This window comes from Sphaerodactylus townsendi, linkage group LG03, assembly GCF_021028975.2.
Source record: "Sphaerodactylus townsendi isolate TG3544 linkage group LG03, MPM_Stown_v2.3, whole genome shotgun sequence".
Lineage (NCBI taxonomy): Eukaryota > Metazoa > Chordata > Lepidosauria > Squamata > Sphaerodactylidae > Sphaerodactylus > Sphaerodactylus townsendi.
This window is the reverse complement of record NC_059427.1, coordinates 116,601,248-116,613,653: the sequence shown is the minus strand read 5'-3', so window position 1 is coordinate 116,613,653 and position 12,406 is coordinate 116,601,248. Positions and strand designations below refer to the sequence as shown.

The following is a 12,406-nucleotide window of genomic DNA, read 5'->3' as shown; positions in this document are numbered from 1 at the left end:
AAATTCCCGCCCCAACACAGTGCATCAGCCAATCAGGACGAGGAAGAACAGAGCAGGTGAGCAGATCACACGTTCGATAGCGTGATTGCGGGGAGTGTTGCATTGCTCAAAACCGCGAGGTCTTCACTAGACAGACGCTGCAGTGGGAAGGAAGAAACCACGATGAAAAGGTGCTGTTCCTTTTGAAACCTAGTTGTATCTGCCTTTAATTTCTCAGTGCGGAAATGGCCACAGAGCGTAAAGAACTCATGCCGGCAGAACATGATTTTTGCTACTTCACCACCGTGTGACATGCAGATGGCTTTCAGCCAGTATGGGGAAGCAGGGAAAACAAACTCCCCAGCTGAAAGCCTGCCATGGGGCTTTTGGGTGGCATAAGTCTAGGACATTGGCTGCAGCTCCCATGGCCCAAAAGCTCAGATGGGAATTGGCTATTGTTGGCTCCTCCCTCCTCCTGGTCTACCCCCGATGCTGCCATCTGATTGGATGCAACGTAGGCAGAACCCCAACCATCTTTTTGGGTTGGGGAAGTCAACAGTGCCTACCTGCCTGTCAGGTGGCCCACCCCAGTGGCCCATTTAAGAACATAAGAACAAACCTGCTGGATCAGACCAGAGTCCATCTAGTCCAGCTCTCTGCTACTCGCAGTGGCCCACCAGGTGCCTTTGGGAGCTCACAGGCAGGATGTGAAAGCAATGGCCTGCTGCTGCTGCTGCTGCTCCTGAGCACCTGGTCTGCTGAGGCATTTGCAACCTCAGATCAAGGAGGATCCAGTTAGGTAGCCATAGATCGACTTCTCCATACATCTGTCCAAGCCCCTTTTAAAGCTATCTAGGTTAGTGGCCATCACCACCTCTTGTGGCAGCATATTCCAAACACCAATCACATGTTGCGTGAAGAAGTGTCTCCTTTTATTAGTCCTAATTCTTCCCCCCAGCATTTTCAATGTATGCCCCCTGGTTCTAGTATTGTGAGAAAGAGAGAAAAATTTCTCTCTGTCAACATTTTCTACCCCATGCATAATTTTGTAGACTTCAATCATATCCCCCCCTCAGGAACGTCTCCTCTCTCCGAGCTAAAAACTAAAGAGTCCCCAAAGCGGCTGCAGCCTCTCCTCATAAAGGAAGGTGCTCCAGTCCCCTCAATCATCCTTGTTGCCCTTCTCTCTGTACTTTTTTTTCTATCTCGCTTCGATATCCTTTTTTTGGAGATGTGGCGACCAGAACTGGGCTACACAGTACTCCAAGTGCGTTCGCACCTCTGCTTTGATATAAGGGCATGACAATCTTTGCAGTATCCAATTCCTTTCCTAATTATCCCCAGCATAGAGTTTGCCTTTTTCACAGCTGCCATGCATTGAGTTGACATTCCCATGGAACTATCAACTAAGACGCCCAAATCCCTTTCCTGGTCTGTGACTGATAGCACTGACCCCTGTAGCGTGTATGTGAAGTTTGGATTTTTTGCCCCTATGTGCATCACTTTACATTTTGCTACACCAAACTGCATTTGCCATTTCTTAGCCCACTCACCTAATTTATCAAGGTCCACTTGGAACTTTTCGCAATCCTTTGCGGTTCTCACCACACTGCATAATTTGGTATCATCTGCAAACTTGGCCACCACGCTACCCACCCCTACTTCCAGGTCATTTATGAATAGGTTAAAGAGCACTGGTCCCAAAACGGATCCTTGGGGGACACCACTCCTTACATCTCTCCATTGTGAGAATTTCCCATTTACACCCACCCTTTGCTTCCTGTTTCTCAACCAGTTTTTAATCCATAGGAGGACTTACCCTCTTATTCCTTCATTGCTGAGTTTTCTCAATAGTCTCTGGTGAGGAACTTTGTCAAAAAAAATTGTCAAATGAGCTGACGGGGTGGGAAAACACAGCAGTGTGAACTCATGCCAGCTCAAAAAACCCATTCCCCCAAGATGGAACTGTTAGTTATTAATATGAACAATATTATTTTAGTTTAGGTTTGTGTTAAGTTAGCACAATAAGATAGCAGTATTAGGATGGAATCTTTACTGAAGTCAGTTAACCTTAAAGCAATCTCTTATGGACTGTGTATGATATTATTTTAAAATCTGGAATATTCACTCCCACTTTTGAAGCCACCTGGCCAGAAAGAAAATTGTATCTACTGCCTGCTATTAGAGGGACCTAAAGTGTAAATTATTTCCTGAAGTGCCTGAATTGTAATTGTAAACCATATCTCAATAGGAAGGAATAACTCTCTGTGTCTTCAAGGATCTTGTGGAGGCACTAGGCATACTCAATAAGCAATGAATTAGCTTATTCTTGCACATCTGAAGATAAGGGTACCAGTTAAATCAAACTTCATTGTTCTATGACCTTCAACAGAAGCCTGTTATTCTTGTCAAGACAGAACATTTTCTTTTTCTTCTTTGTGAAACTGACTGCAAAGATTTAACTGTGATTAAAAAATTAGTAGGATTATCAAAGCCATATAAAATTGTCTTAAGGGCAGGGTCATTACCCGTAGGCACAAGGTGCCATACATGCCATAAGAAACGGTTCAGACTGAATTGTCCTCTCAATGTGCATCTGATCTAATAAAGATGTGTTTTCTACCAGAACAAAGAAATGAGATAAGAGAATGTGGCAGATGGCTAGGATAGAACAGGATAGGACCGGCTGAGACCAGTTGAACTGAGTAACTAGACTAGAGGGCAAGGCTTGCATCAAATCTTATGGATTGAGCATGCTTAATAAGCTAATGCATATTAACTTCTCCTGCTCTGACAACAAACTGTATTATAATGAACATACAGGAAGAATATGGGAGGGGGCAACATATCAAGGAGCAACATGTAAATAGGTGGACCAGAAAGTTGTGACTCTAAGTACCCTTAGCCAATGGGGGAACAGAGAGGGTGTGGCAAATTCTGGAGAAGGGAATAAATGTCCTGTAGATATACTGTTTCAGCGGAGTCTGCCCAGGCAGGATGTCTCCCCTTTCTTTGCAAATAAAGCTACTTAAAAATCTTTTTCTGTTGGCTTGATATTTCGTAAAGAAATATTGGGCACCACAAAGTGGCTTTCTGTGAATATGAACATTCTAGCCACTTTATCAAGATATTGCCTATTAATCTGCTTACTATGTTAATTCTGGTAGAAGGGTTGCAAGTAAAACTAGATTTAAATCACAGTTTTCTACATAAAGGCTCATTCTTGCTGGTATAATCTTAACATTTACAACCAGATGAAAGTTTCATTTTTAGAATAATAACTTTTTGGATTAGTGTTACAATTATATCAAAATAATTGGTTTGGTTGTACTGTTAGAAATGCATAGATAATTAATTGTGAAACTATTTTGAAGGTGAACTATCTTCAGTTTCATTTGAGCCACCAGCTATCTCACGGGGAAAAATGGTCCTAGTGAAAGAGTGAAGAGAAACTCACACCAGATTTTGAACAGTTTATTTTTAAATAAATCTTTTTTACTCTTCTTTTGATTCCCAAACTGTTTATTCTGAATCATCCTGATGTTTTCTGGAAAAATCTGTACAAAAAATTTCATTCCAAGGGCCAAATGCAACTACAACATGGTCTTGCTAAGAGACTTGTGTGTGAAATTATGAAAGTAAAATCACAAAGAAAATCTCCATTCAAAAGGTATGCATTAGCAACAAATGAAAGTTTTAGCTGCCAAAGGTATTGACTTGGATCCACTGGAGAATTTTTTCAAAGAAAAGGATTTCAAGCCATGAAGTGTGACTTTCTCAGTTTCCTCTTCCCACTGTAGCCCAAAATGAGGCATTTTTGGAGGTAGAAAGTGAGAAATCCTTTGATCTGAAGAACATTTCCAATGGATCCACAGCATTAGCTGTCATCATGCAGAAGGAATTTTTTTCTTTCAGAAAATAGAAGAAATACTAATGGGACAGCATTATATTAATCAATTCGACACTTCATGTAAATGCACATACCAAAGCTCTGAAAGCATATTTTTAACTAAAAGCCACAAGAAGCTCCAGTTCTCAGCAGAAGAGGAATTAGTAGGAGGGATGCTCTTTTCCCAGTGGCTTTTTCATGCCCCCCCAAAAATCATAAGAACATAAGAACAAGCCAGCTGGATCAGACCAAAGTCCATCTAGTCCAGCTCTCTGCTACTCGCAGTGGCCTACCAGGTGCCTTTGGGAGCTCACATGTAGGATGTGAACGCAATGGCCTTCTGCGGCTGTTGCTCCCGATCACCTGGTCTGTTAAGGCATTTGCAATCTCAGATCAAAGAGGATCAAGATTGGTAGCCATAAATCGACTTCTCCTCCATAAATCTGTCCAAGCCCCTTTTAAAGCTATCCAGGTTAGTGGCCATCACCACCTCTTGTGGCAGCATATTCCAAACACCAATCACACGTTGCGTGAAGAAGTGTTTCCTTTTATTAGTCCTAATTCTTCCCCCCAGCATTTTCAATGAATGCCCCCTGGTTCTAGTATTGTGAGAAAGAGAGAAAAATTTCTCTCTGTCAACATTTTCTACCCCATGCATAATTTTGTAGACTTCAATCATATCCCCCCTCAGCCGCCCCCTCTCCAAACTAAAGAGTCCCAAACACTGCAGCCTCTCCTCATAGGGAAGGTGCTCCAGTCCCTCAATCATCCTTGTTGCCCTTCTCTGCACTTTTTCTATCTCCTCAATATCCTTTTTGAGATGCGGCGACCAGAACTGGACACAGTACTCCAAGTGCGGTCGCACCACTGCTTTATATAAGGGCATGACAATCTTTGCAGTTTTATTATCAATACCTTTTCTAATGATCCCCAGCATAGAGTTTGCCTTTTTTACAGCTGCCATGCATTGAGTTGACATTCCCATGGAACTATCAACTAAGACGCCTAAATCCTGTCAAACTGCTTTCCCCTTTCTTGTAACCCCAAATAATAATAAATTTTGAGTGAAAAACTGACTCACATGGAAACAATTAAGCGCTACTATGCTCAAAAACTACAGCCTCCAAAGGCTATTTGTACCTCAGGCTTCATTTTGATCACAGAATGATTTCGGTTGCTGAAATAAAAAATTGTATGTGGGAAAAGTTTCTGTCTGGCTTTTCATGGGGATCTCTGGACCTAGTTTGCAAGCAAGGGAGGGTGCCAGGCTTCCATTTTTTTTGTGCAATTGTCTCTTTAGAGGGCTATAAAAAGGTGTCATATTTGGGAGATCAGGACTGGGGTTTGTGTATTTCATTACCCCTCCCCCCAAGCTTTCCGTTACATAACTTAAGCATTGCTCAGCCCTCCTGCTTGGAATCAAGTTTGCCATGAAGCGTGTTCTAAGAATGGGTCAAAACCCAGTAGTGTCGTGCCCACGGGGCACAGGAGGGGAGAGTGATGCCCCGGGCATGCCCCAGGGTGGGGGTGTAGAGGGGTGTAGAGGGGGCATTCCAGGGATGGGCATGGCATTCCAGGGATGGGTGCGGCTGGTCTTCCTCACTCCGTCCCTGGTCATACCAATCAGAGCCGTGTGTCATGACCCTTGGTTGGCCTCCATGTGGCATGGTGAGGGGCCGGGGTTCTTCAAATTAACCTAGTCTTCTTCTCAACAATCTTTCCTAGTCATTCCCTCTCATCAATATCAAGATGAAATGGATCCATGGTTGTTGAAAACAAGCACTCCTGAGAGGACAGGCTGTCCACATGCTGTGGCATAGTTGCCGTGGGGTGGGGCCATTGGGGTCATGGGGTGGAAAATTGCCCCCACACCCCTCCCCCTGCCCCGTCAGGCCCGGTAGAAGCTGGAGGAGCCTGGAGTTCAGCTGGCTGCAAAAAGCAGCCGGCTGAACCAAGGTAAGCGACAGGTGGGGCCCCACAGGAAGAGGGGGCAACCCAGAGCAGCCTGAAGTTCAACTGGCTGCAAAGAGCAGCCAGCTGAACTAAGGTAAGTGGGGGGTGCAGGGGTGGGGCCTGGGGGGCTACAGGGGTGGGGCACCAAAGGGGGTGCAGGGGGTGGGGCCCAGGCACCATTTTGCCCCGGGCACCATTTTGCCCCCCTACCCACATGTGACTTTGTTCTGCTAAAATGCACCGGGGATCGGGCGGTATATAAATTGAAAAAATAAATAATAAATTAATTAATTAATTAACAGCCAACCTCTCTTTTTCAATCCTGACAGCACCTACAGCCTTCATTTGTGACAATATCAACAACCATTGCTGGGCTGGAAGTTTGACCTGTTCCTGATTTCTGCCCTTATTTGGATCCTGGTATGGAATGAGAGGGATCAAAGGAGTGGCGAGAGAAGAATCTATCTATTTCCAAGAGAATAGTAGCATTAAAAATGTGTATAATGCCAAAACTCTTCTATCTATTTCGTACTTTGCCGTTAGAGATTAAGAAGAAACAATTTGAAGAATGGGACAAGAAAATTAAACTATGGGCATTTAATCAAAAGAAACCAAGAGTGATGAATAAAATAGTCTATATGTCTAAAAAACTAATGGGCTGGGGGCTCCCAAAATTACAGGAATACTACGAGGCATTTCAAATAAAAAGTTTGATGGGAATTCAAAGAGAGAAAAAAGATAGATGGATGAAGTTCGAAAATGAAATAAATTTGAACACGGGTAGCTTTGGAATATATTCAAGTTGTTCAAGAATAGAAAGACAAAAATTAAAAGGCCCTAGAAAGGTATCAATGGAAATCTGGGAGAAATGGAAGGGAAAATGGATGCCAGGGTTACTGGATGCGGCACCACTCGCGAGCATGGTTGGACAGGAAGGAGCACAAGCAATAGGATCTCTACATAGACAAGGAATATACAAGGTAGCACAACTGTACAATGAAAGAGGAGAATTAATACCGTTTCCAAATTTTTTTTGGAGAAGGGAGGTAAAGAAAACTGGTTATTATTAAGAGGAATCTGGGAAAAGACAAAAGCCTCCAGGAGGGAGGAAGAGTGTATAATGAAAAGTTGTATAAAAATATATGAGGAAAAGAAAGGACAAATCTTAGGTGTCTTATACAAAAAACATGATAGAAGATCAAGGATTTATGATAAGAACCATAATGGAAAAATGGCAACAAGATGGAGTGAAAGACATAGAGCTTATTAAAAGGACTATAGACAATATAAATAAAATAAAAATAGATAAATATGCAGAACTAGAGAAGAAATTAATATTAAAATGGTATAGAACACCAAAACAGTTGGCATATATGATAAGTGGACTCAGTCCGAAATGTTGGCATTGTGGAGATAAAAATGCAATATATATCCATATGTGGCTAGAATGTACAGAAGTAAAAAATATGTGGGAAAATGTGATAAAATACATAGAAAAATATGTAAAGGTAAAAATAAAGATAAATATAGATTTACTATTTATAGGTATAGTGGATCATATTACAATAGAACAAAGAAAAAGAAAACTTTTCAAATTCATGATCAGAGCGGCCCATGCAGTAATAGCATTGGGGTGGAAGGATAAAAAAATCTGGACAATGCAGAAATGGTTGGAATATATATGGGAGCAAATACAATTAGAAATTTTCGACACAATGTCAAGAAATCAAATATGGCAAGAAAAACAAAAGGACATGAAGGAGATTTGGATGGAATTTAAAGACTGGCTAAACAAAATTGGAATTACAGAAGAAAAATGGACAAGAAGATTGAAAAGAATGGACCTGCTGCTGCGCATCTAAAGAAGAGAAGAAGAAGGAGGGGGAGGGGAAAAAGGGGAAAAAAAGATATGGAGGATGTATATAAAGTACACATTATAAATCTGTAATAATTCCGAAATATCAATAAAAAAATATTAAAAAAAAAAAGGAATGAGAGGGATCACTTCAAGGGGACAGGACACCTGCACTGGTGGAATCTGGAGTGCAGCAGGGCTCATGTCATTAGAGTTGAGGGGGTTATAGTCCTCTTCCAGTTTCAGCATGGTCCCTTGATAGTAACTTGCTTATATGGAAATGGTCCTACTTGACTCCAGGGTTGAGTTGAGTCTGCCCTCAACCAGTCAAGGCCTCGGGGCCAAGAGTAAGCCTGTCCTTCCCTGGCCTTGCTGGTCTTTCACCCTGCTTGTCCTCTCCTAGCCCTGCCTCTTCCTTGACCTCCATCAGACTCCTTCCTTCGGCATTCACAAGCCAAGGCTTGGCTAGGCCAGGGGTGCTGCCACACCTCACTGGTCTCTGGTTCCTGTCAGCCTGCTAGTTCTGGAGCGCCCTCTTCATGTGGTCAGGCTGCTCTCTGACCTGCATCATCCTGGCTCCCTGACTGTCTGCCGCTATGCCAGCCCACTTCATCCCTGCCTCTGTTCACCCACTGGTGAACTCCCTGTTCTTCCAGATGAACTTGTCTTGGCAGCTCCAGCCTGTGGAGCAACAGCAGGGAGCTGCTGCTGTGGTGCTGGCCCTCTATGGCGGCAGATGGTGAGGCAGTGTGCACAGTGAGTGGTCACGGACCTACTGATGGGAGCAGGGCCTGCCAACATTCCGGGACAATTATATACAGTTTTTCTTTATATGTAGACAGATAGGAAACAATTCTTTCAAATGTTAGGATAAATTGTGTTGACTTCTACTGTTAATGAATAATTACAATTCTACATTATTTTATCCATCTATAACGTGTGCATGTTCCCTCCACCCCACAGTATACATAAAAACCCAACCCAAGGAGAATTGTTTTCAGACTAGCTTTTTCCAGAACATTTTAAAAAATACAGCACACATAATTTTGTCATGAGAAATATCAAACACACCTCATGCTCCTTCGCAGCCTGATAAAGTACAGCCCAAGAAAGGTTTTATTTGGCAATTATGCTGCTAGAAGCTAAAATGAGTAAACTGAAGCTACTGTACTTTAGTCACTGGAAAAAGGTATTCAAGGCAACATTGAAGGGTAGGCAATATTGAAGACAGCAGTGAAGGAAGCCATAGTCCTCAGTTTGTGTGACCTGAGCAAGGCTGTTAATGAGGACATTTGGGAGGTCACTGATTCATGTCAGAAGCTAAGTGATGGTACATAATGTATGTGAATAGACAGTCCATTCTTGTCCCACCCCACCTTTCCCAAGGTGTAAAATCAGACTGTCTGGGGATGAGGGGGCAGGTCTAGTTGTGGCTTTGTCAAAGCCAAGCATAACACAGTCCAGTTTTAAAGGGGAGCAAGAGAAGAGCATACCCTCTTCTTCTCCACCCTATTTTGATTCCAGGGTGCTCCAGGGCTTGCAGAACCCCAGCAGAGCAAAAGGCAGGAGACAAAGAAGAGGGTCACATTAGGCATTCTAAGCCATTAACAGTTGCTAGCCTCCTCTGAGTGCTTACAGGGGTGGCCAATCTATGGCACTCCAGATGTTCATGGACTACATTGGCCATGCTGATGGGAATTGTTGTCCATGAACATCTGGAGTGCCATAGATTGGCCACCCCTGGCTTAGAATATCCCCTAAGCCCCGCCTCCAGAAGTCTCACCTGCCCAAAGTCTACCATAGCCACTCTCAACGTGTTGTGCTTGAAAGGGAGGGGTGAGGAGGACTAAGGCAAGGAATTGGGTGTTTTTACAGGTGGAAGAGCAGAGGGTGCCTCAGCTGAGGGAAATTTGTGAGGTTACCTGGGGGGAGGGGTCTATGTCTCCCATTAAATAGAACTTGTCATATTTTGAACATCTCAGTAACCATTAGCTCAGGAACCCACCTTCTTCTGTCATCATAACCACACTAGACTGACAGCTTTTACTTTAAGGGTCTCCCTCTCCAGTTTGACTAGATATGCCACTGGGCGTAGCTACAAGGGGACCGGGGGTGCGCGTTGCACCGGACACACGCCTGGGGGGCATCAAACTCAGGTTTTGCCCAGGGCTCCAGTTTGCCTAGTTATGCCACTGGCAGAAAGGGTAATCGGCTGGGCAATTCAGCCTCCCCCACCTCCAAGCAGCAGGCAGCGAAGCGTAATTGTGGGAAGGGAGGACGCGCTGCAGCACAAGCCATCTCTTCCATGTCAGTGAACCTCCGGAGCCACCTAGCAGCAGCCTAATGAGGGAGCAGGAGCCTGCACTGCAGGACATACCATCTGATCCACGCAATTGCCCCCCACACACACACACACACACCTCTTTCCACCACCCCTATTTGCCCCCTCACACACACCCCAGATCCGTCCCTGGCCAACATCTTATCACAAAGGAATGTTGTCTCTCAGAACCGTTTTCATTTATATGCAAATCTACGCAATCTATTGGGTAAGATTTCCTTAATCGAATGGCAGTCCTGCTAACAGAACAGCTCAAGCCTTGCCTTATAAGCCTCCCGCAATCTTTAATGCGGAAACTCAGGGACGAGGTCTTGACTAGCATCGGACCCGGGCACGCAAGCCTCGGGCGAGCTTCACCCAAGCCCTCTCCGCCGAGTCTTCGAAGCGCGATCCAGAACTTAAGACTTCTATGCGTATCTACCGGTGGAGGGCGGGTGGCGGGGGAGGGGGCACTTTGTGCCAAGCGGGACTTCCCGCTCAATCCATAGACGGAGAGGATCGAAGTGTGGAGGAAGCACATGCCCGCTGCGAGCAGCCTCTCCTGGACATCGATCGCCCCCTCGCCCGCCCCGAGTCGCGGCCGCGCTTCCCCGCCCCTTGCGTTCCTGCTTCCCCAAGGCGGAGCACCCTGGCGATCGCCGCTGTGGGGCTGGTGCCCGGCCGGCACGTCGCAACGGGGATTGAGCCCCCGGGACGGCAGGAGCCGCGGGAGGAGGGCAGAGGGGCTGAGGACCCGTGCAGGCGGCGGCCGGGCTGCTGCCCCACCGGCATGGAGCGCAACTTGAGCGGCAGGCTGGGCAACGAGACCGCGTCCGTCGGGGGTCCGGGCTGGGGCGAAGGCGCGGCGGCGGCGTGGGCTTTCGGGGCCGTGCTGTCGATCATGTATGTGACCGGCGTGACGGGCAACGTGTACACGCTGGCGCTGCTGTGGCGCTCGGGCCGGTGCGCCCGCGGCGCGCCCTTGTCCGGCTCCATCGCCAGCCTGGCGCTGGCCGACCTGCTCTACCTGTGCTCCATCCCCTTCATCGTGGGCACGTCGGTGGCGCAGGACTGGTACTTCGGCGAGCTGGGCTGCCGCGTCCTGCTCAGCCTGGACTTGCTCACCATGCACGCCAGCATCTTCACGCTGACCGGCATGTGCGCCGAGCGCTACCTGGCCGTCACCCGCCCGCTGGCCGCCCGCTCCCGGGCCCGGCGCTGCCGCAAAGCCACGGCCGCCGCCGTCTGGGGGGTGTCGCTGCTGCTCGCGCTGCCCATGATGCTGATGGTCACCTTGAGCCGCGGCCGCGACGGCAAGCGCATCTGCGCCCCGACCTGGAGCCGCGGCGCCTACCGGCTCTACCTGACCGTGCTCTTCGGCACCAGCATCGTGGCCCCGGGGCTGATCATCGGCTGCCTCTACGCCCGCCTGGCCACCACCTACCTGGAGTCGCAGCGGAACCCGCCCCGCAAGAAGGAGCCCAAGCGCTCCCCCCGCCAGAAGGTCCTCATCCTGGTCTTCACCATCGTGCTGGTGTTCTGGGCTTGCTTCCTGCCCTTCTGGATCTGGCAGCTGGTGCCCCTCTATTACGGCTCCCTGGGGCTCCCGCCCCACACAGCCAAGTGCATCAACTACTTGGTGACCTGCCTGACCTATAGCAACAGCTGCATCAACCCTTTCCTCTATACCTTGCTCACCAGGAACTACCGAGAGTACCTGCGCAACAGGCACAGCAACTTCTACCGCTTCACCTCCTCTTTCCGCAAGAGAGGCTCCAACCGGCACTGTTCGTGGAAGCGATCCACGTCCTCCGGGACCCAGTACGAGTCCGGGTCCGAGGGCCTCAGTATGGCCACTCTGAGAGACTGCAAATGAATCCTATTATTTCTCTTCTTTGTTCTGAGTGGCTTCCCCAAAATCTCAGAGATCCAGGTGGGCCTGGCCAAGGTAAGGTTCCGGGATAGGACAGCAAGGTTGAACTTTTAGAATTTTCACATGAGATACTGAAAAACAAAACAGTGTGCAGAATGATCCCTATGGTAATATTTACATAGAAATAAGCCCCTTTGGTGTAGGTAAACATAGAGATTGCAAGCTTTGTCCCCTGGTTTCTCAAGTGTACTTAACATTGTAGTTGATCCTGAATCTATATTACGTAATTTACATGTGAGTAGACTCCTTTGAATAATGTGTAGTTGCCACAAATGCTGGATTTGCATTTGCAAATGGGAAAAGTTTTAAAAAGCTGATTCAAAGCACACTTATGAAAAGTTCTCTTCAGCATATCAGATTCTACTTCTGACTGGGGTTTCTGGTTCAAAGAGCAGGACAAGGGTTAGAACAACCGCATGTAGTCCTTTGAGTTGAAGTTCTTGGTTGTAATGGTGGCAAAGGGTCTTGCTTGAACAC

The 12,406-nt window shown here is 46.6% G+C and overlaps 1 protein-coding gene across 1 annotated transcript; it reads left to right on the top strand.

Moving 5' to 3' along the window:
• The first annotated feature begins 8,272 nt into the window (after nucleotides 1-8,272).
• Nucleotides 8,273-11,935, top strand: LOC125427847 (urotensin-2 receptor-like). The gene is made up of 3 exons (XM_048487403.1): nucleotides 8,273-8,415; nucleotides 9,201-9,231; nucleotides 10,337-11,935. The coding sequence occupies exons 1-3, from the start codon at nucleotides 8,273-8,275 to the stop codon at nucleotides 11,870-11,872; spliced, it is 1,710 nt and encodes a 569-aa protein (XP_048343360.1). The 3' UTR covers nucleotides 11,873-11,935.
• The last annotated feature ends 471 nt before the right edge of the window (nucleotides 11,936-12,406 follow it).

Excerpts from the sequence above, each read along its gene's own strand:
- LOC125427847 (XM_048487403.1), top strand. The coding sequence starts at position 8,273 with ATGCCAGCCCACTTCATCCCTGCCTCTGTTCACCCACTGGTGAACTCC. Across the intron at positions 8,416-9,200 it reads GCCCTCTATGGCGGCAGATG|GGTGCTCCAGGGCTTGCAGA; the intron begins GTGAGGCAGTGT and ends TTTTGATTCCAG. Across the intron at positions 9,232-10,336 it reads GCTTGCAGAACCCCAGCAGA|CATCGGACCCGGGCACGCAA; the intron begins GCAAAAGGCAGG and ends GGTCTTGACTAG.